Source organism: Falco punctatus (assembly GCF_963210335.1).
Source record: "Falco punctatus genome assembly, chromosome: 12".
NCBI classification, from domain to species: domain Eukaryota; kingdom Metazoa; phylum Chordata; class Aves; order Falconiformes; family Falconidae; genus Falco; species Falco punctatus.
The window spans coordinates 14277728-14303181 of record NC_137592.1 but is presented as its reverse complement, the minus strand read 5'-3'; the positions used below and the strand labels follow the sequence as shown (position 1 = coordinate 14303181).

The following is a 25454-nucleotide window of genomic DNA, read 5'->3' as shown; positions in this document are numbered from 1 at the left end:
TACTTTAGAAAGTTAACATGGGAAAGGCTGTTAAATGCTTTTTTCTTAGATCCCAATGTACTTTGAGGTCACAATACAGTTTTAATTGTCTTCATCTTCTGGATGGGGAACCTGATCTCCGGAGAGGAAGTGATAGCCTGTGGTCACACAGCAGGTCTGCAGCAGAGCTGAGGCTCAGAGCACGGTCCCTTATGTTCCAAGCCAGTTTCAGTCATCAGACCACAGTTAAATGACGAAGGCAATTTTATTCAAGTGTGCTCCATCTGCTATTCACCCATAGTCTGCAGCTAGAATAGAATTATTATTTTTTGCATTCATCTGGCATCCAGAATTTCAGGACCAGGGATGTCTTCTCCCTAAGGACTTGATATGAAAACCTCCATTATGTTTCTCAAGAAGGCAAAGCAACACAAAATGCTAATAGCCGCAGCAGAGGGTCACTCTCCTGGGCATGTAGGGAGGTTCTGTAACTGGGAGCAAACATATCTGCGCTTCAAGCTGCTGCCACTGCAAAGCCTGCCAAGGAAATCTGTTTGGTGAAGACAGCTCTAACTCCAGCCTTTGAAGAACCAGCTCCCCTGCCACCTCCACCTCACCTCTAACAATCCAGAGAACAACTTCTGTGTTCAATATTTAAATCCACTGTTTAATTTTTAAATAGGAAGCTTCCTTTGTGCCACAGTGCTGAGGCAGGATCTTTGGCAGATGGTGTGAATCTGCAAGAAGGTTTGCTTCACATAGCTGAGGTCAACAGTTAGATCACCGCCGTGGCCTCTGAGATACAGCAGATTGTTTAAAGGTTTTCTTTTCGGCTGAATCTGCCAGAATCTGCTCCTGGTGAGCCCAGCTGATAACCATCTAGAGGTGACATGCTGACTTGCCCCAAACCACCCTGAACATCTATCTAGTTATTCTAGGCACATCCACTTCTAGCTCAGAGAAATACCAGAGCTTTGCCTTCCTGTGGCTTGTTTTAAATCAAAGGACCAGGAGACAGAGCACCTGGGTTCTGTTTCCAGCTTTGGCACTGTTTGCTGTGACATTACACGTGTTTCTCTATACTTTTGTGCATCTGTTTCCCCATATGTAGTGCAGGAGATATATAGAAAGAGGCCTCACTACCTCAAAGAGATGTTAAAAAGCCTTGTTCATTAGTTGTTGCAAAGTTATACCAAGCTAAGCAGAGGCAATGTGTTGTAGTTACAAACTCCTGCATAGCACATACACTTGATCATCTTGTGGTCTCCTGCATAGGACTGTCCTCTATTTTGTGCTCTTTGCTAGAAGTGTTGCCTTCTGGAAGAACTGCACATGAGTGAGAGGAGACGATGGAGTCAAGGCCCCGTTTTGGCATTAAGAGTTCTTCTCTTCAAACTTTCAAGTCTGCTCTGAGCAGTCTCACCTCACAGGTGTATGGGGCTTCTTACAAATGAGGCAGAGCAGTCCATCAGCTGGCATGACCAGGCCTTGGTGCTAAGCTGGGAATACTGTCCTCAGTCCTCTTGTTTTGCCCAGCTTGCTCTGATCTCCACCTGAGTTTGGGCTTTCTCCTTAGTCTGCCTTCCCTTTGGTTTCTGTGCCTTGTCTTTTGTGGGTTTGCTCCCTCTCAATCAGTTGCCTGGCTGGCCTCTGTTACAGCTTTCCACTCTGCTTTCCAGCTGATACTCGCTGTTAAGTGAATTTTGTGCTGGAGAAAGATGTCACCTTTCTCCTCAAAGGTCCGTGTGCAGAACAGGGTCAGAGGTGCAAACCATCCTGGTCCCTTTGATTGCAAAAGGACAGTCACAGTGGATCTTGGTGTGTAGGATAAGGCCACTGCAAGAGACAACTTCGGTCTTCTAACTGCAGCTGGCGACCTGTGAGCTGGCGCCAAGCAAATGTTTGTCTTCAGTCCAATGGAGAGAAGCCAGGGGTGTGACACCAGCCCAGCAGTATCAGAAAGCTTGTGGGCTCCAGCCCCATCTCTGATGACCAAGGGGTATCCGGTACAGCCATGAACTCCCTTCTTTCAGCTACGAAGGCTGGGGGGGGACCCTTAGAAGCTGCTTTCTCATCCTTTTCCCCCTCCATCTCCTGGATGGGGATGAAAGAGCCCCCCCCGCCCCCATCCCACATAGCGGCCCTGCCTCAGACTCCACAGGCATCTGCCCAGTTGTCTGCTCCTGACTTCTCCTTCCTCCTTCAGCTCCAGCTGCCATGTGGCCCCCTGTGCTTGCACTTCGGAGCAGTGGCTAATTTGGATTAGGATGCTAATTAGAAATGAGCGGATTGAATAGAAAGCACTTAGCCAGGGTTAATCAGCAGTTAAGTGGCCAGCCCAGCCGGCTCCGATGGCTTCGCTCAGCTCCTCAGCTCGCAGGAGCAGCATTTCCCACTGAGCTTACAGAAATCCCAGCTGCCCTGCTCTGCCGAGCCCTCGGCATGCAGCGTGGTGCCCAACCTGTGGTGGCCCAACCTGTGGTGGCCAAGACCTTCTTGCGGGCCACAGCACGAGGCTGCCTCCTCTGTTCTCACTGCTTTGGTGGAATGCTGGGGAGAGACAGGCAAGAAGGGGGAACCGATTTTCCTACCACAGGCGTGTGCAGGCTTTTGATGTCTGTTCAGATGACAGTCATTTCCAAATGGGAGGTGATGGGAAAGGCCTTAGCTACAGGGTAGGAACTGGGAGGTGCAGCGTCCTAGAGTCGAGATACCGTTCGTTTCGTGGGTAGGCTCTCCTCTCTGGTGCAAGACGTCAGATTTTGGTGTGCACGGTAGGTGTGTGAAGCTCCTAACCATCACAACACACCATGTCTGGAGCTTTTGGCCCTGACATCGCAGAAAGCTTCCTTTTCCCACCCCATCTTGGCACCCAGCTCGTAGGTTGCTGACCCTGCTCTGCCCTACATGTCATGCCAGAGCCACCCATGCTAGGACCAAGCGCCTCATGCCCAGGAACCAGAGCAACCCCCACTGAAGATACAGGAATGCAGGAGCCCAAGTAGACATTTTGGCTTCTCTTCATCTGGGTGGGATAACAGTGTGGGGGATAAACCCCAAAAAGTTGAGTCTTGCATCAGCATGCCATGGATGAGGTTTCTAGCACATTCCAAGCCCTTAGCAAGAGCCTTGTTTTCTTTTCTGTATGTTTTCTTTCATGGCTTCTAAGTACTTGATCTTTCAGTTTCATGGCACACCTCCTTGCTGTTATATAAATGCAGAAGGTATAATATCTGTACTTACTGTGTCTGTGCCACTCGTGTGGTCTGAGATCCCACTCTCAGCCAACTCTCCAGCTCCAGTTTCGGCACAGGGACCTTTCAGAACACAAAGCAATTTTCGTATCGGGTCTTGGACCTGTTTTATCTTTGTCTTCTGCCTGTTTCCTCCATCCCTCTCCTACTGCATCATCAGTGAGAAGCTGGTTCTTGGCCTTTGGTTTTGTGGCTCAGGAACTACCTTTTTACCACAAAGTTTACCATCTTCAGCCTGCCCAAGTCCAGTTCATTCCAATCTCTGCAAGTCCATATTGGGTTAGGTCTATGCACAAGATTTTTCACCTGTCTTACAATATTGCTGTAGGATGTGACTGTCTTGTGATAGTAATAAAACTGAGCCCTGTTGCACATGTGGTTGATCCTACATAAAAATCTTTTACCTACATGACTTATTTTGTTAGGGGAACCAGCATAAGCTGCAATATCAAGTATGCCTTTTAGCTGGTATAAATTGGATGTGCTCTAGCTAAATGACACATTTGTAGCACTGAGCAGACCTCTTCTCCACAGCTGATTTTTTTCATGTGTGCCATAGTTTAGTTAAATATATAGCCCAAAGGGGGGTCATCTGCTGGTTCTTTTTCCTCTCTCCTGAGGAAATTATTCTATCATCAAGTTGTTCTGGTTTAAAAGCCCTTGTGACCTGTTTTCCTTCAGTGCTCCTTTTGCCCTCCTCTATGTATGCCCCCTCAGACCTCCCGGCAGAATGTTTTTCTCTTCAGCCCTAATAGCCTTCTTCCATTTCGTCAGGCTATCATATCCATCAACCTGGATTAACCCTTCCATAATCATACTAATCATGGACGTATTCCTTTTCAGCCACCTCCCGAGGCTGGGGGCTGCCGGTCTGTCCCCAGGTTCATGCAGAGCCTCGGTGGTGATGTAGCAGCACTGTGAGACTTGCTGCAAGCACCCAGGCAGCCTTGGGGAGGAGTTTTGAAAAGCAGCAGCTGACCAGCCCCTTCCCTTCCCTGCAGATAACACCTGCCGCTTTGAGGACGAGAAGATCTGCGGCTTCATCCAGGACAAAATGGACAACTTTGACTGGACCCGGCAGAATGCCCTGACCCAGAACCCCAAGCGCACCGTCAACACAGGGCCCCCCACGGACATCAGTGGTACGCCAGAGGGTAGGCACACATCTGGGTTTATTTTTGCTTGGCTGTGGAGACGAGGTGCATGCTGTCACTTGTCAGGAGTCCTACGGCTCTGGGAGCTGGTGCAGTGCTGATCTGCTTTCTGCACAAGATGCTTCTCCTCCGCATGGGGTGCAGGGAGCAGGCAGTTAATTTGCATGTTACTGATTGGCATTAAACACACAATTAAAACACCCACAATTTTGTTTAAGGGAATAGTGTGAGCATTAGTTCTTGTTACAAGCTAATTGCCTGCTGTCTGATGCCCTTGTCCCATTTGATGTTTGTTTTGAAGTCAAAAAAGGATAAACAAGTAGAAGAACATCTCTAACACCTAGAAACAGCCCTGGTAGTTTTAGACAGCTGTTTCCTCAAAGAAGGTCTCGGTGAGGCAAACAGATGTCCTTAATTCCAAGCAGGAACATCCAAGACCAGGTGAAAGCTCCTTGCAGGGTGGCAGCAAGTGCCTCACCTCTAGCTGGAGGAGAACGATGTTGGGTATTGCTCCCACTGGCTATGCATGGAGTATATGCTCCCATTTTAGCCAGCTGTTACTTTCCCCTTTCTCTAAGGCAAAGAGTACATTTGTATGCAAGCACAAATCTTTGAACTCAGAAAAAATAGGAAACATCCAATGGCCAGCTAAGGAAATGGCTTTTCCCATTGGTGTTCAGTACGCCAGCCCGACCGAGCATTGAAAACGATGCCAACAAATTCAATAGCTGATCTGTTCCTCCCTGGATTGTTAACAACTACTTTGGTATTGTTCTCTTTAGGCAACAGTATTGTTTAGGCCAGATAGCCAAATCCTCTCTTCCCCTGCTTGAGGCAGAGAAATTAGGCTGGGATGGTTTCTCCCTCCTTATTCTGGTTTTCTCCTTACACAGTGCAGTCAGCTCTGGGGCCCCTCATGCTGCAGGAGAAAGGCTCATTTTGCACCCAAACAGATGTGTGTGTGCATGTTCAGGGACTCCTCTGCTGCATGCACTCCCAGCGGGTCTGCCAATGCCCATCTCTCCTGCTCTCCCCTGGGCACTGCAGAGGCAGGGAGGCACTGCAGGCATCCTGCAAGTGTCTCTGGCTGGGATCACAGTGGGTGCGGAGCAGATGGGAAGAGAAAGGCCATGTCTCTCAGAGGAGGAGTGGTCTCCCGGCCTCCAGCATCCCGTCGTCTGCAGGAAGGGGGACCAAGCGCATGCTGCCTTTCCCCACCTTTCCCTCTTGTTCTGTAGGTTATTACATGTTCATCGAGGCGTCCCGGCCCCGGGTGACGGGAGACAAAGCCCGGCTCATCAGCCCCCTCTACAACATTACTGCCAAGTATTACTGTGTCTCCTTCTACTACCACATGTACGGGAAGCACATCGGTGAGTACCCTTCGGGAAGGGGAAACCCCAGCCTAGTGTGGGCTGTCAGGGAAGACCTCCAGCCGATTCCTCCACCAGCTGTGCCTGCAATCAGCAATTCAGGAGGGTGGGAGTCCTACTCCAGTGCTCAAAGCGCCAGCGTGGGCTGTTGCTTTCAGATACTTGTCCCTTACCCACACCCCAGCAGCGTCAGGGTTGTGAAGCTGTTACAGCCCATCCTCGAGGCCACATCTTGCAGTCAGCCATCACCCCTTCCCCTCTGGCTCACTCCTCTAGTGTAAGGCTCCCTACCCTCCACAGAAAGAGCATTGTACCCATGTGCACACATTTTCCCCGCTCAGAGCCACAGCCACCTTGCTCCAGGCAGCAGGACACCAGGTGAACAGTCTGTCCATCGGAGAGGAGACAGAGGTGGCGGAGCTTTGTGGGACCAGAGGGCTCTGTGGTGGCCACAGCTATTTTGGGGTGGGCAGGATGCGTGTTCCCTCTGCTGTGCCAAGGGGCTGTCTGCTCAGTCTGACTCCCTTCTCTCTAACTGGAAGCTTACGAGTGCAGCAAGCACCCCAGAAGCGCCTGGCACACTAATGAGTTTCCATATCCAGTCAAGGAGCAATTGCTAATTCGTCACCTCTTGATTATAATTTCATTAATTTGAATAATAGATGCACTCTTACCACAGCACGCTGGGTTATTAATCACCTGCTGGACTGGAGCCTGACTGAAAAATCAGGGCCCAGGCAGGAATGTGTCCGCCCTTCAATAAACGGGGTTAATTAACAGCTCTCTGCTCGGCACCATTCATGTCACTGGGAGGGAATATGCTCCTGAGTCTGGCCACCATGCCTTGCGCACGTGTGGCACGGCAAAGAGGTGAAGCTGCAGAGCCTGGGATCTCCTTCTCTCAGTGGGGGTGAGGCTGAAACCCTGACCCTGTGGGTGCCAGAGAGTAAGGGCTGGGCTGCAGTTCACTGAGCAGGTCTCCATCTCTGTCTTTGCTCTGAGGGCTTATATTTGCTGTCTGCGCGCAGTCCGGCGAGGTCAGAGGTGTCTGCATGTGCCTGCATTCCCCCTGCAGACAGCCTGCTCCGTGTTCTCTTCACACTGGTGGAGGCAGGTTGCTGAGGCAGAGCACTGTCAGTGTGCACTGGGTTCTCGTGGACCTGCTGGCCTTGCTTAGCTGACAGGGTACAGCTGTTAATGCTGGCTGGCATGCTCCCTTTGCTCCCTGCAGTTGTCCGTTGTGGTCAGTCAGCCTTGCTGCCTAATTCCTGCACATCTCCTAGAGGCTCTGAAAAGGATTTCATTCTTTGTGATCGCAATGAAGGGTGGCGCAGACCGGTGGGAGACTGGCAAGGAAAGAAGTGGAGGGAGGAGACCTCTCTTGCTTTGTTCCCTTTAGGAATACAGCTGTGTGTCATTTTTCCAAGTTCATTTCATGGAGAAAGTAAAAGCCTGTCAGCTTTTGCTTGCTTTTGGAAGAAAGCTCTGTTTTACAGCTCTTATGTGGTGGTCTGTCTGGAGAGGGGGATGGACTGGACGTGCCAGGGAACCAATTCATTACAGGTTTCTGGCTTTTAGTGTTTTAACTCTTTATTCATTTGCTCCACCAACAAATTGTGCAGATCAAAAGGTACGGTGATTCCCAAGACCTAAGCAAGCCGCCGAGTGCCATTTTCTATTCCTCAGCTTCAGACGCCTTTTATATCTGTTGATTTTTCTCTTCATACTCAGTGTTGCTGCCCCTGCCTGCTTCCCATATTCCGTCTTGCACAAAGGGGCTGATAAATTTGTGCGAGGTGGATAGACTCTGTAATGCCATATGATGATTTTTAGGGTGGGTGCTGTTGAGCTGAAAGTGAATAAATTATTTTAAAATTACACTGACTAGATAAGAGTCAGAGAATGAAAGAGAAAGAAATGAGGGAAAGTTCTTTTTCTCCTGGCCTGTGGAATATGTGGGTTGGTCTAGCAAATCCACAATGTATCTGTCTGCAAATTGAAATTCAGTACCTTGTATCTGCTCTCTACTCTGGGGTTTCTTTCTCCTGGTAAGAGTCAGTCATGGTGTTCTGTAATCGTTTCGGCTTCTCTTCTACATATCGGGCACCAGGGTGAAACTGAGACCTCTCCAGGAAAAATCAGAATACCTAGTAATCCTAAAATCATCTGGTTTTCAACATTCCTGCTGTGCTGCTTACTAACTCTGATGCTGCTTGGTCTTCTTCCTTACTGCCATGCTGGCAGCACTCTGGCATAGCTGTCCTCATCCCTGCACACGCACAAATGAACCCGCGTTGGGACAGGCTTTGTTTCACCAGCAGGTCTAACGGCTCGATCTATGTTTCTAATGCGTGTTGGTTACTCCGTGCCTGGTTTTGCTTGTGCGGAGGTTGTGAAACCCTGCTGGAAAGCTTTAGCTTGTTCAGAGGGTGCCAGGCTCAGTGCTTTTGGTGGCTGAAGTGGTCTCAGAGTCCCCTGGCGAAGTGGCAGCCTGCCTGAGGGCAAAGAAGGTTTTTTCAGCTCTTCTTATTTAGCCCTGGGTTGGAGGTGAGTGCCCCCTCCTAGATACAGGGCTCCTCGCTAGGACTTCTCCTGTCAAATGAGGAGACAGACCCTGGCCTCCTACCCGTATCACATATGCAACAATGTGAAGGTAGTGATGGGGTGGCTGCAGCCCTGGGCCATGTCTTGCTTCCCATATGGCCAGCTATCCCTGATGCCTGCGGACACGGCCCCAGCCCCTGGCCCACCTAGTGCCAGCCCAGTCCTACCAAGCCAGATGCCAGCCCTGCTGAGCCAGCCGCAGCACTGAGCGTGAGCATATCAGGTCACTGCTGCTGGAAGACAGTTCCAGCAAGGGGACATCTCCCAGCCCAAGCTCTCCTAGCAGCTAGAGCTCCATCGTGGAGCAAACTGAAGCTCTGTCACTATGAAAAGAAGCTGTATAAAATCCCGACATTTATTTATTTTTTTAATAACCCTTTTATTACCTTCCCCCCCCTCCACAGAACTTGAAAGCTGGTTTACTCTCACAATTTGACTATAAAATATCCATAGCCATCCAGGCAAATCTTCCCTGGGAGAGTTCCCAGACACTACTCGTTTATAATAGATATGACGAAAGAGAGAAACGGAATACAAATGGAGCGTTTGTAGCCATGGTATAAAATATTCAGCGACTAGCAGAGCAGGGTGATGTTGAATATCTCTCAGATGATGAGAGAGCAGGGTGAAGGGGAGCTCCCTGGAGGCAATTCCTGTTCTTCTGGAGTTATTTGGTCATTGGTTTTCCTTTCTCAAGCCCCCTCCGGCGTGAGCATTCGCATTGCCCTGCAATCCTGCCAGCCCAAACACAAAGATCAGGAGGAGGGGAAGGAAAGAAATCCATTTCCACCAGGCATTCAAGAATGAGGGTGTTTTGCTTGTGGCAGGTGCAGGTGTATCAAATGAGGAATTGCTCGCTTGCTTCAGGAGAGGAGGCTAGCCGTAGCGGGCAGCAACCGGCCACCGAGGTCGGGAAGCCTCTTTGTCCATTTGGCTTGGTGAGTCAGCGTCGCAGCTGCAAGAAGATCCTCAGGTCCCTGCTTCAGCCATCGGACTCTTCTTCCTTCCTAGGCGCTGCCTGGAAGGGTGATGCTTTGAGGGGACAGTGTCACTGACGGGCTGCTCCCACAGCAGTCCCCTGCCACCTCTCTGTCATGTCTCCTAACTCAGTGTTAGCCAGATTGTGATCTGCACAGCCTCCTGCCTACTGCTGGATGCTCTCTCAGACTCTACAGCCAAAGATGCCTTCATGGCCAGACCACAGGAGGAAGGTTGCTCAGAGGGACAGGGACATCTCAGCCACAGTGGATTTAGCTTTTTGTGTGGCCATTGTGATCCCAGTGGTACACAGTAATTGCTGATGCTATAGCTCCCTGCCTTGTGAGCCAGAGACTGTGCTCATGGGGGAAAAACTTGGGTCAAAGAGTTTACTTGCTCACAGGGGTACCTACATAAAAGCAGTGATGTAGGATGTACCTGAGCAGCATTTTTGAGCCTCCTCCTGATTTGTGAGCTCACTGGTATGTGAATGGTTCAAAGCTGCATCAGGGGAGGATCAAACTAGGTATTAGGAAACATTTCTTTACCAAGAGAGTGGTCAGACACTGGAACAGCTTTCCTAGAGAGGTGATCGAGGTGATCAGGCAGTTGGGCTAGGTAATGGTTGTAGGTCCTTTCCAACGGAATTATTCTATTCTATTCTGTTCTGTTCTATTCTGTTCTGTTCTATTCTATTCTGTTCTGTTCTATTCTGTTCTGTTCTATTCTGTTCCATTCCATTCCATGCCATTCCACGCCATGCCATCCCATCCCATCCCATCCCATCCCATCCTATCCTATCCTATCCTATTCCAAGATACTATGAAGAACCATGCTTGGGACTGATTAGGAGGAATTTTGGTTCTGAGTCACTAGAAACAGTGAGACCTGATCAGATCACTTGCCACAGCATCCAAGTTCAAGAAAGCCATAAGCTGTTTCACAGAGGTAATTGGGTTGTAGGCAGGCCACTTACACTGGTGGTGTCACCACAGACGCCCTCCTGCTGAGTAGAAAACACAGAACTGGAAGGCCACCAAACTGAATTGCTTCTTAACTTCTTCAACTAAGATAATGCAGCCAGTGCAAAGGTGTTTGAGAGGTTGTGGTGGATGATCACACATGGGAGCCATTGTTAGCATGCATGCCATGTGGCTGCATCTTGTTTCTGATGAATGGCAGAGCTGTCAGGTTGCACAGATTGACAGGTACCGGATATATAAAAGTAAAAGCAATTTGAACAATGAAGATGTCCTTTTTTGTAAGATTCAGCATCATAGCTCCCTTGTTCCTACCCAGACCTTGTTTGTGGACACAGCACCTTGCTACTGCACACAGTTATACAGGTGGCACTCTGGAGGTAGCTGCATTCTGTTGGATATGTAAAGTTTGCCTTATATAAAAATACATCATTCATTAAATCCATGCCATTATCTCCAGTGCAATAACACTACACAGTAGAGATTACATCATTGGATTGATTGAGGGGAGGCTGATTTTCCTAATGAGTATGATTCACTTCCCTCTAGGCTCTTGAAAACAAGTTGCAGTTAGAATTAAGTGAACAGTTTGTAATGAAAAAATGTATTCAGTTTTTTTAATAACCTTTCCACTTCTTTAGATGTGTTCTTGGCTTTACTTGCTCCTCCATCAATAGATGCGTATTTGACTAATGTTTTGTGCAGACATCCAGTAGCTTCCTGTGGGCTATGGCATGGACCCTTTGTATAGACTGTGGTCTCTTCTGGTAGTATCTGCTTGTTTCTGGGGGGAAGTTAGTCAAATACCATGATCACAAGCAAGGATTATAAATACCTGGCAAGATAACCACGTATTTGTAAAGTGTCATTCAAGCTCTGTAGGTTCAATACAGTGGCTCTGAACCAAAAACCATTAAAAGTCATTGTTTTGCTAAAGACTTCAGTGGACTTTGGATTAGAGCCATAGATTTAAAGATTATTAAGACCAGATGGGACCAATACATCATCTAATCAAACTTCCTACATAACCAAGGGCAGAGAACTCCCTTCAGTTACGCTTGCTGCAGCCCAGTAAATACTGTATGTCTACACCTTCACTGGATGTTTACTGACAAAGAGCACCAACAGCTTGCTTGACATGGTGTGCAGATGTGGGACTGATCCCTAAACCAAAGATCTTGGCATGTAAAGCTGAAGAAGACTTGGAGAGGAGGGAAAGGTATTCAGATGTGGGTTGGCTCCATGTCATTTTTATTCCACAAATAACATGTCTTCCTGTTGATGCAGGCATTCTGCTCTAGTACCTTGAATTTGAGTACACTGATCTCTGCCTTTCCATGCCCCTTGCTAAAAGTGCATTACTGAATCAAGTTCCCAGTGCAAATAGCCACTGAAATGTTGCCGCCTTCAAAAGTCCTCTTCTTCTGTTTTACCAGTCATGATCTGACCACATTCCTGCTGCAGAATTTGTTGGGAAGGTTGTCAGGGGCACGGATTGCTGACACCAATTCATTTGCACATGCCCTGAATCCTCACAGATCGTCTTTGCTCCTGCTCACCTGATTGGAGTCAGAGTTGTTTGTCTGGTGGGAAGCTGCTATGATCCCCCCTCCCTTCCGCCAGGCTCTCAGCAAAGCATCTTTCCATCCAGACTTGGCTCCCAGCAGCAGCAGCAGTGTTGTGCCAAGTTGAGTAGCTCTAAGGATATACTGCAACCTGATTATCTCCTGAGATGTTATATCAATTATTCAGACCCTGGAATTGCTAGATACAAAACTTAACAGACACTTAAGAGGAAACAGGAGCTCTCAGTGCATATCCAGCTAGTTCTTTAGTACTCCCAGGCTGCTCTTCCCTTCTCTCCATGGACCATTGCCTATTTCAGCGGTGCCATAATTGTACTAGCGGAGACTGAAGCCGGTCATTCCAGGTGCACATTTGGAGACTCCCCCCGCCCCCAAGTGTTCTGGCAGGATAAAGACTGGGGGGGGCAGAGTGCACAACTATCTTGCACTACTTGGGCAACCACCCCAATCTGTTCTTGAACTTCAGGAAGACATGGTTTTGTAACATGTATTGAAATGCTTCCCAGAAAACCAAAAAATGTTCAACAAATGTCAGTCAGCACCATTACCTCCAGGAGTGACTGCCTCTCCCAAAGGGACCTCTGCAGGGACAACAGGCACCCCAGCACCTGAAGGAGCTTGCGGGTCAAGGTCGGGAGTCTCACTGTCTCAGCCAGTCCCCTGGAAGTTTTTGGAAGTTTTCTGGTAAAAGTACAGCCAGGCATGAAACAGAAAAGTAGTCTCTTGCTACAGTGCATCTTGCCTCAGAGCTGGGAACACAGCCTACTCCAGCAGCCCTCCTGCAGCAAACCGCTTCCCAGGCCTGAAACAGTCACCTCTCATGTTTCCGTGGGTCAGGCAGAAGAGGAGGTCAGAGAACACATTTTGAGAGGTGTCTTCAGTTCAACAGGAAGAATATGTGATCTCAGCTGCTCATTCCTTCTGTCTTGCTGGCTTCAGCATCACACTAAAACAGCCCATCTGCTCCAAGCCCTGCAGCCGTGCAGCTGCCCCATGCTTGGTTCCCCACACCGAGACCACAGAGTGGGTGATGATGGTTGTTAATAGGGATAGAGAAGAGACAGGTGATGTCTTCCTCAGCATGAGTACATCTGCTTCTGCAGGATTTTTGTCAGGAAGCGTTCCACACGCACCACTTGTAATCTGGGGGCTCTGGGAAGCTCCCTCCTCTCTGGCTGAGGTCTTTGTGAAGCCTGCCCTCAGAAGGGAGGCAGGCAGACTCCCCCGGCCTGGCTGTTGAGCTCTTTTAAACCTGGCAGTGTCTATGAAGCAGACTTCTGTTTCAGCTCCTCTGAGAGCTGAGCGCAGCGCGTGCTCTCAGTCTGAGGGCTGAGCACATGAACTGCGCAAAGGACCCAGCTGTCTCTGGTGGCAAAGATGAAAGGGTCCATTATCAAAGCTGGGAGAAGAGAAAGCATTTGCCTGGAGGCATCTGGGCATGTCAAGAAACAGAGGGTGAACAAGGAGCAAGCAGACCCCCACAGCAGCTATGCTGAGTCTGCAGAATCGATGGGAAAAGTTGCCTATTCATGGTCTCCTTCTTGCTACGGTCCTTGGACTCCCATTTTCCCCCAGGTTGGCCTCTCCTCCCTAAGATACTACCCAGCACTGCTGGGGACCACCAGGTACGGCGACAATAAGAGGGAAGGAGCTTCCCGGCTGCCTTCAGACTGCTCGATTCCAGAAAGCGTTGGACGGAAAGAAAGGTGTGCTGCTGCAGCTCGCTCACCTGAGTCGCAGAGCAAGTGTAACGATCCTGTCCACAGGCTGCTCAGCATTGCTGCCTGGGGAAGCTTATCTCCACAGGTGCTTCACCAGAGTAAGTCTCAAACCCTGCCTTGGACTTGGTCTTTGTAATGACAAGTCATGACCTGGCATCTACTCTCTGTAGGGTCTTAGGACCATAATCTAAACAGTTTATTCTGGGCCTTGAGATTAATTTAGATGCTCTAATATACAGCACTCAGGTTTAGGAGGGAGTTGAGTGATGCAGGCTGCCAGGTGAGAAGAGAGGGTGGTGTGTCTGACAAAGACCAGCACTGGCTGTCTTCCTACTCAGGACAAACAGGAGTCTGACCCCACCAAGTCACCCCCTGGGCTTCCTCTGGAGCCCTGTCTGGACATACCAAGCCCCTGTGCAGGTGGTTTTGCTGGCAGCTGAAGCTGGGCCCAACCCCGCTTCCCCATCCCATGCCCCATAAAGGCTAATTCACATGCCTTCCATCCCCCCAGCCCCACGTGTCCACCAGGAATGGTGCAGAAATAGTCTCCCAATTGCTCATTGAATTAAGGGCAAGATGGTGCTGTGTTTGGGAGGTTTAAGACCACAATAAGGGCAGCAGGGCTGGGCTGGTTTCGGGCCCACAGAAGCTGCCCGCCTTGCCCTGGGGGAGTCAGAGCTTTGCGGGTGCATCCCCACCAGCACGTCCCATCCTGCTGGCCAGGAGCTGCACAGAGAAGGCAGTGGCCTCCACTTCAGTGCTGAGCACCCGGGGCTCCCTCTGCCCTGCCTGGGGCTGTCAGAGGCAGCACTGCTGTGGCCCTGACTAGTGACCAACTCTGAGCTTACCCCTGAACCACCCTTTCACCTTACTCTGCTGAAATCGTTTCCTTCTGCTACTACAGCCAGCTTTCCCTGACCACACACTTTGGACCTTTAGTACATCTCCCCTCCCAACAGAATTTCACTGACAAGGTGGGGTTTTTTTCTTTCTGTTAAACAGACAAAAAAAAAGGATTTGATCCAACTCTAGTTAATCTATTCAAGCTCAGCAAGGAATGCAACATTGCTGTTTAAGAAGGGTCTGTTTCTGCCTGCTCTGCATTTACACAGATCGTATTATTGCAGGCTTGCTTGGAGAGCTCCCAAAAGGCAAAGATGAACTCTCTGGCTACTTAGGTAGAAGTAGTGGCTATGGAAAGGTCATAACTCCTTTCTTAGGGATGGGTGGATATAAGAGGAGCTGCACAACTGCATTTAGACCAGGTTATATCTCACCCTGCTCCGTGCCTTCAGGCACGCTACAACCTTGTGTGTGTTTTTGTATGGGGGATCCTTGCTAGGAGCAAAAGGGAAAGCCCTAGATAAGGGGTGGTACAGGTTGTTCTCAGTCTCTAGAGATGGAGTTCTGCTCAGAATGTCCAGAAGAACTACTTTCCACGGCTACATCCCCTCCTTCTTAGGTGTGGAGGTCTCTAAGGGTGCACATCCTTAGCCTTTGCAAGTATCTGTGGATAAAAACAAGCTGAGGCAGTTCTGGAGCATAAAACAACAGGAGACATTTCTGACAAATCTATGGGTTTTCTTGTAATGCAGATTCCTCCATTTGGGGACTGGTGGTATTTCCTGAAGAGTGAGAAATCCCATGAGAAAGAATCTCTGTGTAGAGAGGTATATGGACAGACAGATGTTGTAAATTATCAGACGTACTGGTTATGGAGGGAGTCACGCAAGATGCTGGGCTGTTAGCATGAATTATCATGGCACAGAGGACACAGAGCAAATGGGAACTTCTCTGCATCTGGGCAGTGCCTTCTGACAGCATGCTGCATATACCAGTGTGGAGGGGGCTATAGCAAGGCAGGATGAATGCCGGGGGCGGGATCTCCGTCTCATGATGGAGCATCACCTTGCAGGAACGGGGCTTGGCAGCACATCTGAGGCTGCTAGGGGGCAAAAAGACTAGCAAGGCAGCTCAAGCACCATCCTGCTCAGTAAGGAAGCAGGGGACACACACTAAGATCCTTTCCCATCATTGTCCCCAAGATTACTGTGTGCTTCCCAGTCCCATTGATGTGGGTCAGTCACCACCTCTCTGGGAAAACATTTGTGTCCCCTGAGCTGGGGTTAGGAAGAGCAAGCTCTGGAGAGTCTGTCTGGTCCCCGTGGGCTGAGTGCACACTCTCCCTGCTCGGCTTGGTGATGGAGAGGGACATGTGCTTGAGTGCAGGTGTTTGGAGACTCACCTAGCTCATGACATTGTTTGTTTTCTGCTTTGCTGGGCTGTAAACAAGCATGCGTCCAGCTGAGAGAGAGTGGTAGGTACCATCCTGCCTGCCTGCCTCCCTCTGCCTGCAAAGGGCAGGAGGTTTCCAGGAGGTTTGGGGAAACTGAGGACCTGGTTGCTACTAGGCACAGTGTCTGGACTGAAGGCAAGCGGGACCACAGCTCAGCAGGTGTTAGGCAGTGAGAACCTGCTCCTAGCCTGATCCCATAGTCAGATCTGCTGTGGATTGCCATGATGACTCCTGCGCTGGCTATGGGAAGCGCCGTGCTGCACAGCAGCGTGGTGAGCTGGCACATGGGAGCAGAGCTGCTGCCCACGGCAGCGTTCAGGGGCTGTGAAAACACAGCTGGGCTTGGAGCTGACAGTCAGACACCCAGTCTGTCCTGTAGCGAAGGACATAGTCTGTCCACATTGTCCCCTGCAAAATGTTTTAAGTATGGGAAAGGGATGTGATTAAGCAAGATGGTATAATGAATCGGATGTGAAGCTGGCAAGAAGCCCAAGGACTCCAATTCTTGTCTTTTAAATGCCAGGCTCTGTACACTCCCTTCACTCTGTTCTGGCCACATATTGGATGGGCCTTTGTTCTTCTAAGATAGCATAAATTTAATGTTGTGGAGTGCAGGGATTTTTTTCCTCTCTTTTTAAATTCCTTAAACCACTTCCTGTTGTCCACACATAGAAAGCCTGTTACTGGTCACCAACAGCCTCTGAGGGAATTTTCCATCAAAAGGAGGTGACAGTATTTTGTTCCATACACACATCATCAAAGATGGAAGTCTTGTATCATTCATCTTTCTGTGCCAACACTTTCTCTAATTAGACCGTGGATCAAATGAGCAAAGGAGCTGAAGCATAGCTCCATTGCAAGTCTGCTTCTACCATATCACCATCTGCTCTCTGTGTACACAGACAGGTGGAGATATGCCGGAGAGAAGGAGCTGGAGTTGTAGTTTGCCTGCCTTCCTCCCGTTAGCACTCACATGCCTCATCACACGGCAGACATGACCATACCATTGCATTTACCCCACTGCCTGCATGCCCCAGGTCCCCCCACCCAGCCTGTCCCCCCACCCCAGGGGTCCAGCCGTGTGTCCACTTTGCCTCTTTACATTGCACTGTTGTGGCTTCTCTGCTGGTGCATTCCCTCCATCCCAGAATTCATATGCATGCCAAACAGGTCAGATAGATAGTGATGGATCATAGATCAATATGTGCAATTGGCTTTGCCACGTCAGGGGATATTGCTTGAAACCTGTTCTCATTTGATGGTAGTTTAGGAGGTCAGGGGTGGAAATGTGTTTGTTTCTTTGATTTTTTAAATCCACAGTAAAATCCAAAGAAAATTCCCTGTAGCCAGATATAAGTAATTTTCACAGGTTTGCTGTAGGGGAAACATTGCCAATCAAAACTTAATGTATTGCTGTTTATATCCCCAGAAAGTCCCAGCCACAGCAGGAAACTGGAGGCTTTGATTCCCTTGATCCCTTTCACTATAGCCTCCCCACCATAATGAAGCAGAAAGAGACTGTCCCGTAGCAATTAGCCATCCTGCAGCACAGCACTGAAGATGCTCAGTGCCTCTCTAAAGCCAATGGAGATGCCTTATGAGTAGAGGTGGGATAGCGGTGCTTTCCAAACTGACCAAGACTCAATTTTCCTGCTATTGATGAGCTCTCTGAACCCTCCGACTCTGAAGTTACTGCAGCAGTGGCTGCAGGAAGGGATCTGTGGGGTGACCTTGAGACTGGACACAGGGGACCCTGCACACCAGGCTGAGATCAGTTAAAGACATGTAGAAATAAAGTTCTCTGTAATCGGGAGTGGAGAGTAGCCAAGAGGTTTTCATTGTCTTACTCCACATATGTTAATGTATGAAGCATCTTTAGAGACTGTGAAAGAGTAAACACATCCTATCGTGGCACGAAGACAACTTATATTTCTAGAAATTATGAATTTCTAGAAATGAACAAAATGAATACAGACCAATATTATTTCTTCATCTCTATCTGTGCTACAGTTGTTTTTCCACGCTCTGCTTTCTAGCTCTCAGAGCAGTAACTTTCCCCCACAGCACTGCAGCTGAGAATACCAGCCTGACACTGACTGCTATTTATTAACATCCATTTAAATGAGAGAGGGAGAGAGACTTGTGTGAGAGAGACTTGTGTTAGTTGCAAGGTTTATGAACAGTAATAGATCCTTCGTGGGGACTGTTGTTCGCTCCTGGGATTTACCTGCACTAAGCTTTGGGCTTTCAGTCTGTGATCAGTGGTATTAACACTAAACCACGCATAAGAAGAGCTCAGAGCCCCTGTTAGAAAGGTGAGAGCTCTTTCCCTGATACTGGCTCTGCAGGTGACTCTGCCGGGTTGAGTCCTCTCCACACCATGGATCTCTTGCCATACACTGCCCATCTCTTGCCATGAATCAGTTTCTTCCTCTTATCTCAGTCTGCTTGCCTGCAGCTGAAATGCTGTGGGAATTTCCGTAAGGGCTTTCAGCCCTGGATTCCCAGTTGGGTGCCAAACCTAAACTGGGGCTGCAGACAGGACTTCTTACGGATAACTCATCTCCTGAAATCACCTGGTGCTGGAGAAGGGATCCTGCAGGAGTGCAGCACAGTGAGACCAGGCTGCATGCAAGCGTGTGGCCAGCTCAGCTCCTCCTGTGGATCCCAACAGCCATCCCTTCCCACTCCACCGAGCTTTGCTGTGTGGGTCACGTTGGAGTCACCAAATGTGGTGACGCAGGTCGAGGCAGACTGAAAAAACACTATATCTGCATGGCTGGGTTCAGACAAAATGGCCTTTATTGTTTATACAAACTATTTATATATCTTAGACAGTACATGTGTCAGACCCTGATAGGTTTTTGTGTCCTTCTTGCTTGCTATTTGCTGTTGCTGTAGGTGCCCGTATGCTGCAGGTTTTAGTTCCGATTCTTCACATCCTCTTTACATACCTGACAATTTGTGGCTGTCTTAAAGGTACACGACTAAGTCTTTGAAGTCAACTAACTTGTCTGCAGACCCCAACACTGCTGCACTTGGCACAGCACCCCATCTCTCAGCATGCAGCATCATCTTCCCTTTGCTTCCGAGCCACTCCGGCTGCCTGCCTTCCATCCGAGCCATGTAAACTGGGCTGTATCTCAGCCTTTCCCCACGGCATCACCCTGCATTAGCCCCCTCCAGCTGCCCCATGGAGAGCTCTTGAGGAAACCTCTACCTTCTCTGCCATCCTGCAGGGACTGTGCACGTGGCCCTGCCCTTACAGACACTGCCTCCCTCCCAGTGCTGCCTGAGCTGGCTCTTCTGGATCTCCACTGCTATTCAATGTGACAGTGAAGTCCCCATCCCATGGAAACTGAAAGAAGACCTTTTCTTGTTGTGAGAAGGTAACATTTAAAGGCATCCCTTGGGCTACTCTATCTGGCAGCCCAGCTGGTGCTCTTTTGTGTGAGTGCCGCTCTTTTGAAATGCCAGCTCTGGTTTTAAAGGCAGCCAGCAGAAGGTATGGCTCACTCTCCCTGTAACTGATTCCTCATCACTTGTCACTGGCCTTTATTCTCCCTTTTGGTTGGGAAGAAGGAATAATACAGATTACGAGACAAATGCAAAGATTGCCTTGTATAGGGAGAGGTAACAACAGGATTGCTGGTGTCCTGGGATTTCCCTTGTGTTTGTCTCTGGTCAGCTGGAGAGATTTAGCAGCAGATAGATGGCCTGTCTTTGTGTGTGCCTCACCAGCAGGTGCCCTTAGGAAATCCCAGGCACATCTGATGGGAGGAGATGGGGAAGGGGTGACAGTGACAGAAGTAGGTAACAAAACTGACCAGCTAGATTTGGACTCCGATATAGGAAATTTGGCATGATTTTAGTATACAAAACCAGGGAAAAGAGGTGGCTGCAAAAGCTGGCACTGGGGAACACCCCAGATGGGCCTTTCACATCTCCACTGGTGGAGGGATGGGAGTTGGAGAGCAGGTCCCACTTTGGTTCTTCTTCAGTTTGTGACCACTGGAAAGGCAGGAGAGTTCAGGCACTTCTGTTCCCCAGTGTCTTCTAGCTCAGGTCTCCTGAAATGTTTGCTATGTTTCTGAGTTCCCCTCTAAGTGAGTCAGTGTGTGTCGTGATCCTTCTCGATTATCATCATCATATCATGTCAGCAGATAAAAGTAGGTAAAAGCAGTTTGCTAAGGATCATGTGGCAGGTCAGTTCACAGCTGTGAATGAGCTCCTCACACTCTGCAGATGTGTGGACTGTGCATTGGCCACCTCCTTCAAAGTGGGATTTGGAAATATAGTCTGTGCTCTAGGAGGGGCATCTTACAAGCATCAGGTGGCTGGTTTGGTCTGAACTTCTGTAACATGCTGAAAGCTACACAGGGAGTGAAGATGATTAATAAGACGTGAAACAGGTGTGCTGGTTTGCCTGTAGGCGAGTGTGGGCAGGTGTGAATTCACCAGAGTTCAGGAGCTATGGATGTCAATATCTGCATAGGCTCCACCTCCCTTTTCAGCCTGAGATTTAATCTGTGGATTTTCATGAGTGTTAAGTGGGATCCAGGAACAATGTTTTGATTTTAGGGCAGTGGGCTGAACCCAAAGCTTTCCCTTGGAAAACACAAAGCTCAGCAGCACTTGTTCCATCACACAGTTGGCTTTTGGGGCCAGACTGAAAAGTGGAGATAAAGAAGCTCTGAGCAATTGGAAAGATGACTCGGAGCTCTCTGTAGTTCAGGACTGCAATGTTTTATGGATCTGCCTGGAGCTCAGGTCTGAAAGGTTCATTTCCAAGGACCTTCATCACAGGCCCTTAAACTTGACTGGCAGGTTGTGGCAGACTGACATGTGGTAAAAGGGAATAAAGTAGAAGACCTGCAAAATCTTTAACATCTAAAACACTGTGGACCCATTTCAAATGGGATAGAGGCTTCATCCCTGTTTAGTTTGAAGTCCTGGATTCTCTGCCATGCCTCCCAGCACATTCCCAGTGACAGCATTACTGGGAAAGGGAGGTGTTGTGGTTCTTTCCCAGATTCAGATCTGTAACTTAGCAGGTAGGGCTACAGGATGTGACTCCCCTTCACAACTCAGACTGATTTGTAAGGTAGTCATGGACATGCTGCTCATCTGTTTTGTCCTTCAGCTTTCCTTGTGTGGACAGGGGTGTGAAACACTGCATGTGGTGGGCAGGTAAGGGAGCTTCCTTTCCAGTTGCAAACCATTTGAAAAATGCCTGATCATATTCGGTATTGTTCTATTAGGGAATTTGGGGGGGCAAAAGGTTGAAACCTTTTTACTGATGCTGCAAGGACATGGAGCTGTCAGCCAGGATATATTCAGGCTTAGTTTGGGTTGAGGCCAGGTATTCACAGCTAGTGCTTTGGGGGAGGTAATTTGCATTCCAGATGCTTGTCTGGGTCTCCTTCTAGCTCACCTTCACCTTTTTCCTAGGGCATCAAAGGTCATTTGCTGCCTGATTTGTCCCAGTGCTTGTTGCTCAGCCAGGCTCTCTCATGGCAGATCCGAGCTGCAAGTTCCCAAATGAGGGTAGAACAGACAGTGGTTGGTTTTAACCTTTGATTGCTAGCAGCTTCATGTTAATTCTTTATTAACTGTCAATCCCACACCTCACTGACTCTGGCATCTGTAATTAGCTGTTCTGAACACGCTCCTATTGACGTTGATGTATGGGGTTATGTAGTTCCTGCGTGGGCCATCCGTTTGGCCAAGGGCCTCCGTGAGGACTAGGTCTCTTTCTTAGAGAGGCTAGAGAGACTTTGTAGGAAGCTCCTGAGGGATGGAACAACACCAAGAAACAAGTGGCTCAAAGCTGGTTTTGCTGGAGGCTCCCGTAGTGACTCCTCTCATCCTTGGCACCGTGTTTCCAGGAAGGAGACCCCACTTGCTTATCTCTGGCTCTCCAGGGTTGTGCAGTGCCAGCTGCTCTCAAGAGAGAGAGAAACACGTTATTTCACTCTTATCTTTGATTGTGGTGTGCATCCCAAAATGGGTACCACCAGGGAAAGGAATTGCATACACTGTCCCTTGTCCTGTCAGGCTGTCTAGTTTCCTCAGCTAGCCTTAGTGCTAATGCTTCTGAATATTTCCAGGCAATAACATGTCCCTCTTTTCTCAGTTCACTAAATTATACACATATTTCATTCTTTTAACCTTTTCTTGTAAGTCAGCCACTCAGAATCTAAACATTTCATCATCTTTATTACGCATCTCTGAACTCCCTGTGATGTATCCCTCACTTTCTGACAGCCAGGCACTTGACAGTGGTACTTCCAGGTCCCTGTCCTTCACACAGTGCCCCCAAGGCTGATGTGCCAAGAATGAAGAATTTCAGGGGATCATGTAGGAGGGAGGTTGTGTAGGAAAGTCTCTTTCCCTGTCTTGTCCCCTGACCTCTCATTGCCGCCTCTCAGAAGGGCGTACCCAGGTAGGATTACAGCATTCCAAGCACGGTCTATGGACATGTACGTAAAGGTTATTATTGCCTCTCTGCTCTCAGGTGTAATATGTCTGTGTATGAAGACCAGAAACACTGATGAGCAAGAGCATGACTAGAGTAATTGATTTTTTTGGTTTGCCAGCTGAATTGGGGAAAAAAAAAAAAAAAAGAGGAAAAAATATTTCAGGTCAACCCTGAGCAAAGGTTTAAAAAAGTTTTTTCACTGAAACAAAAAAGGAAAAAAAGCCAGGTGAGGGGATTACTAAAAAGATGCTGCAGGAAGACAAACTGAGATGGTTTCATTTGTGGGTGGAGGGTAGGGGCCTGCGACACTGTTTTCAAAGTGAGACCTGGAAATGCCTTGAGATTGGTTTGGTTTGGTTTTGGTTTAATGGCAGATGAAACCTTTAGGGAATTGTTTTGTTTGAAAGAACTCGAAGTTGGTGTTCATTCACAGGATCTTTGTGTCCTTCTGAAAATACGGGGCTGGGCTTGTACAGGCACTGTGGTACAGGCAATGCCACCCAGCAGTAGCAAAGAGCAGCTGCTTGCTCCAAGGCTTCTTCCAGGGCAAGTGGCAGCTGAGGACACAGGTTGTGTTTCTGCAGCTGATGGCCAGGGCCAGGGCAAGGAGAGGGCTGTAAGCTGCACAGCATATATCAGGTGTTAGTGGTGACTGGGGAGAAGCAAACATGTGTCCTGGACTCCAGTTCAAGTGGGATGTAGAGAAACTGGTGTGAGTCCAACAGTGGGGCATCAGCATAGGCAAGGGCCAAGAGCAGAAGTCTTGGGGAAGAGAGGCTGAGGGAGCTGGACTTGCTCAGTGTGGCAGAGAGAAGGCTGCTATCAGCCCTTGGCACCCCTTTGTTTGAAGGGTAGTTTCAAAGAAAACAGAGCCAAAATCTTATCAGTAGTATTAATATAATAGAAAACAGCAGCCACATGTGGTAGCGCTGGCAGTTCATACTGGACGTTAGGAAAAGTTGATTTCCTCAGGGGATTTCAAGACTTGCCCAGGCAAAGCCGTGCTGCCCTCACGTAGAGCTGGAGACAGCTTCAAGCAGGAGGTCACATGGGATGTCACTGAAGGTCACTTGAAGCTAGCATGTCTGCCACCCCCTTCCTGTGCCACCCCAGCCATGCTACAGACTGCTTCTTCCTCATCCTGTCCTCTCTGCCTTCATCTGGGCCTGTGTCCTCCCTTGGGAAGCCCAGATGGATGAAACATTGCCCGCGGCACTTGCCCATCGACCCAGGAGAAAGCTGGCTCCCTCCAAAGGTTACTGCTGGGGCTCTGCAGGCTGTCCTTGGGCCGGCCAGGGCATAAAGCCGTGGCTTGAGGCCGAGCCCCAGAGCTATGCCAGGCACCAGCCCAGGGGTCCCCTGCCTGCCTTGGCTTGCCAGCGCCTGGTTTCTCTCTTACAGGCTCCTTGAACCTGCTTGTTCGTGTGCGGAACAAGCGAGCCATCGACACTCAGGTCTGGTCGCTCAGTGGGAACCGGGGGAACATGTGGCAGCAGGCACACGTGCCCATCAACCCACCTGGACCCTTCCAGGTAAGTCAGGTCCACCTGCCACCTGTCCTGCCCGTGTGCCATGGGCTCTAGGAGACTTCCCAGCAGACATCTCCTTCTATGGCACAAGGGCTGGTCAGGCACTGGGAGCTCTGCACCCCCAGGGTAACTGGGGCAAGGCAAAAGCTTGATGCATGAACAGAAATCAAATTCTGTTCTCTCTGAAGCCACCCATTGTGTTGTGTGCAAGCGTCAGTTTGGCACTATAAATTTTCTGATTGTTGCTGGTCTGGAAACTGCTTGTCAAAGAGCTCTTTCTGGTACCAGGTCTGCGACGGGTCTCTTGGTGTTCAGCAGCTGGGGCATGCTGTCCTTGTTGGTGACTTTGGGCCCTAGAGGTTTCTTCTAGCATGTGCTGCAAGAGCCCACCCCCACCCTTCCGCTGGGTTAGGGCTCTAGGACAGCTTGTGAGTACAAACTGGGCACTCTGTCTGCTCACTGAGTCATGGATGCATACCCAGGAAGTGGGCTGCTCCGTTACTGCATCGTTTATTGCTGGTGCTTTTGCCCAACATGCTATTTTGCTGTTGTCGGGTTGTTTGTGGGAGCTGGGTCTGTGCAGGTTGGTAAGCTGTGGCACTGTGGCAAAACAACCAGCATGCTTTCGGGTTCTTTGAAATAATAAGTAAGAATAATTACTCTTATTATTATTTAAAATAATAAATAAGAATAGTTACTCTTGCTAGCGCTGTTCAGTGTTGGTTGGTTTGTTAGTGCAGTACACTTAATAAAGCAGAGCTCTTCATGCTCATTTATTACTCTGCAGACACTCAGCACACAGGGGTTGGTCCCGTAAGCAGTGGGATCCAGCTCTCCAGATCCTATTGAGTACTGGAAAAAAAGGAAGGAATCATTCACTTGGGGACCTGATAAGATCTGGTCTGTGCGCTGCTCACCTCCGCAGAAGTGTGGGAAGGGTCCTCCACAACTGCAGTCTCACGCTGGGCTCTGTCCCGTGCTCTGCTTGCAGATCATCTTCGAAGGTGTCCGGGGCACGAGCTATGAAGGGGACATTGCTATCGATGATGTCACTCTGAAAAAGGGGGACTGTCCAAGGAAGCCAATTGGACCAAATAAGGGTGAGAGTGTGTGTGCCTCAGAGGCAAACGAGTTGGTGGGAGTACATATGTGAATGCATGTGGTAGGGACACGCAGCTGATTTCAGAGCACATTGACATGTTGGTGGGACTCAACCAATGAGATGGTTGAAGCCGTAGCGAGGTGCATAAGTAGTACATAGGCATTAGTCCTTGGGTGGGAATCACTGGTGTGCCTCGTGCCTTAGTCCTGCCTGTGCCCTCGATAACATGCCTCAGGTGGGCAGGAGCGCAGATGTTTGGAGTGCAAACCAGAGCCAGACAGGTACTTGTGAGCAAGGTTCCATTTGCCTTATTTATTTTTGAAGGAAAAAACCTTGTTAAGGAAGAGTCACATTCAGCAATTTTCTTAACTCCAAAGGTGAAGGGGAAAACAAACATCAAAAAAATCAGAACACACT

At 49.1% G+C, this 25454-nt stretch overlaps 1 protein-coding gene across 9 annotated transcripts in view; it reads left to right on the top strand.

The window, feature by feature from the left end:
- The window catches only part of MDGA1 (MAM domain containing glycosylphosphatidylinositol anchor 1), a 204968-nt gene that overhangs the window by 119261 nt on the left and 60253 nt on the right, over window positions 1–25454 (top strand). For 7 of the 9 annotated variants that reach the window (XR_013931336.1, XR_013931337.1, XR_013931338.1 and 4 more), the window contains exons 13-16: window positions 4235–4387; window positions 5626–5760; window positions 23808–23938; window positions 24927–25035. Coding sequence is in view for 2 of the 9 variants with exons in the window: in XM_080407880.1 (XP_080264006.1) it covers window positions 4235–4387; window positions 5626–5760; window positions 23808–23938; window positions 24927–25035 (528 nt within the window). In the remaining 7 variants the exon portion in view is untranslated. Of the gene's footprint in view, window positions 1–4234; window positions 4388–5625; window positions 5761–23807; window positions 23939–24926; window positions 25036–25454 lie in introns of those variants that run through there. The other 2 variants (XR_013931335.1, XM_080407881.1) reach the window with 2 other exon arrangements.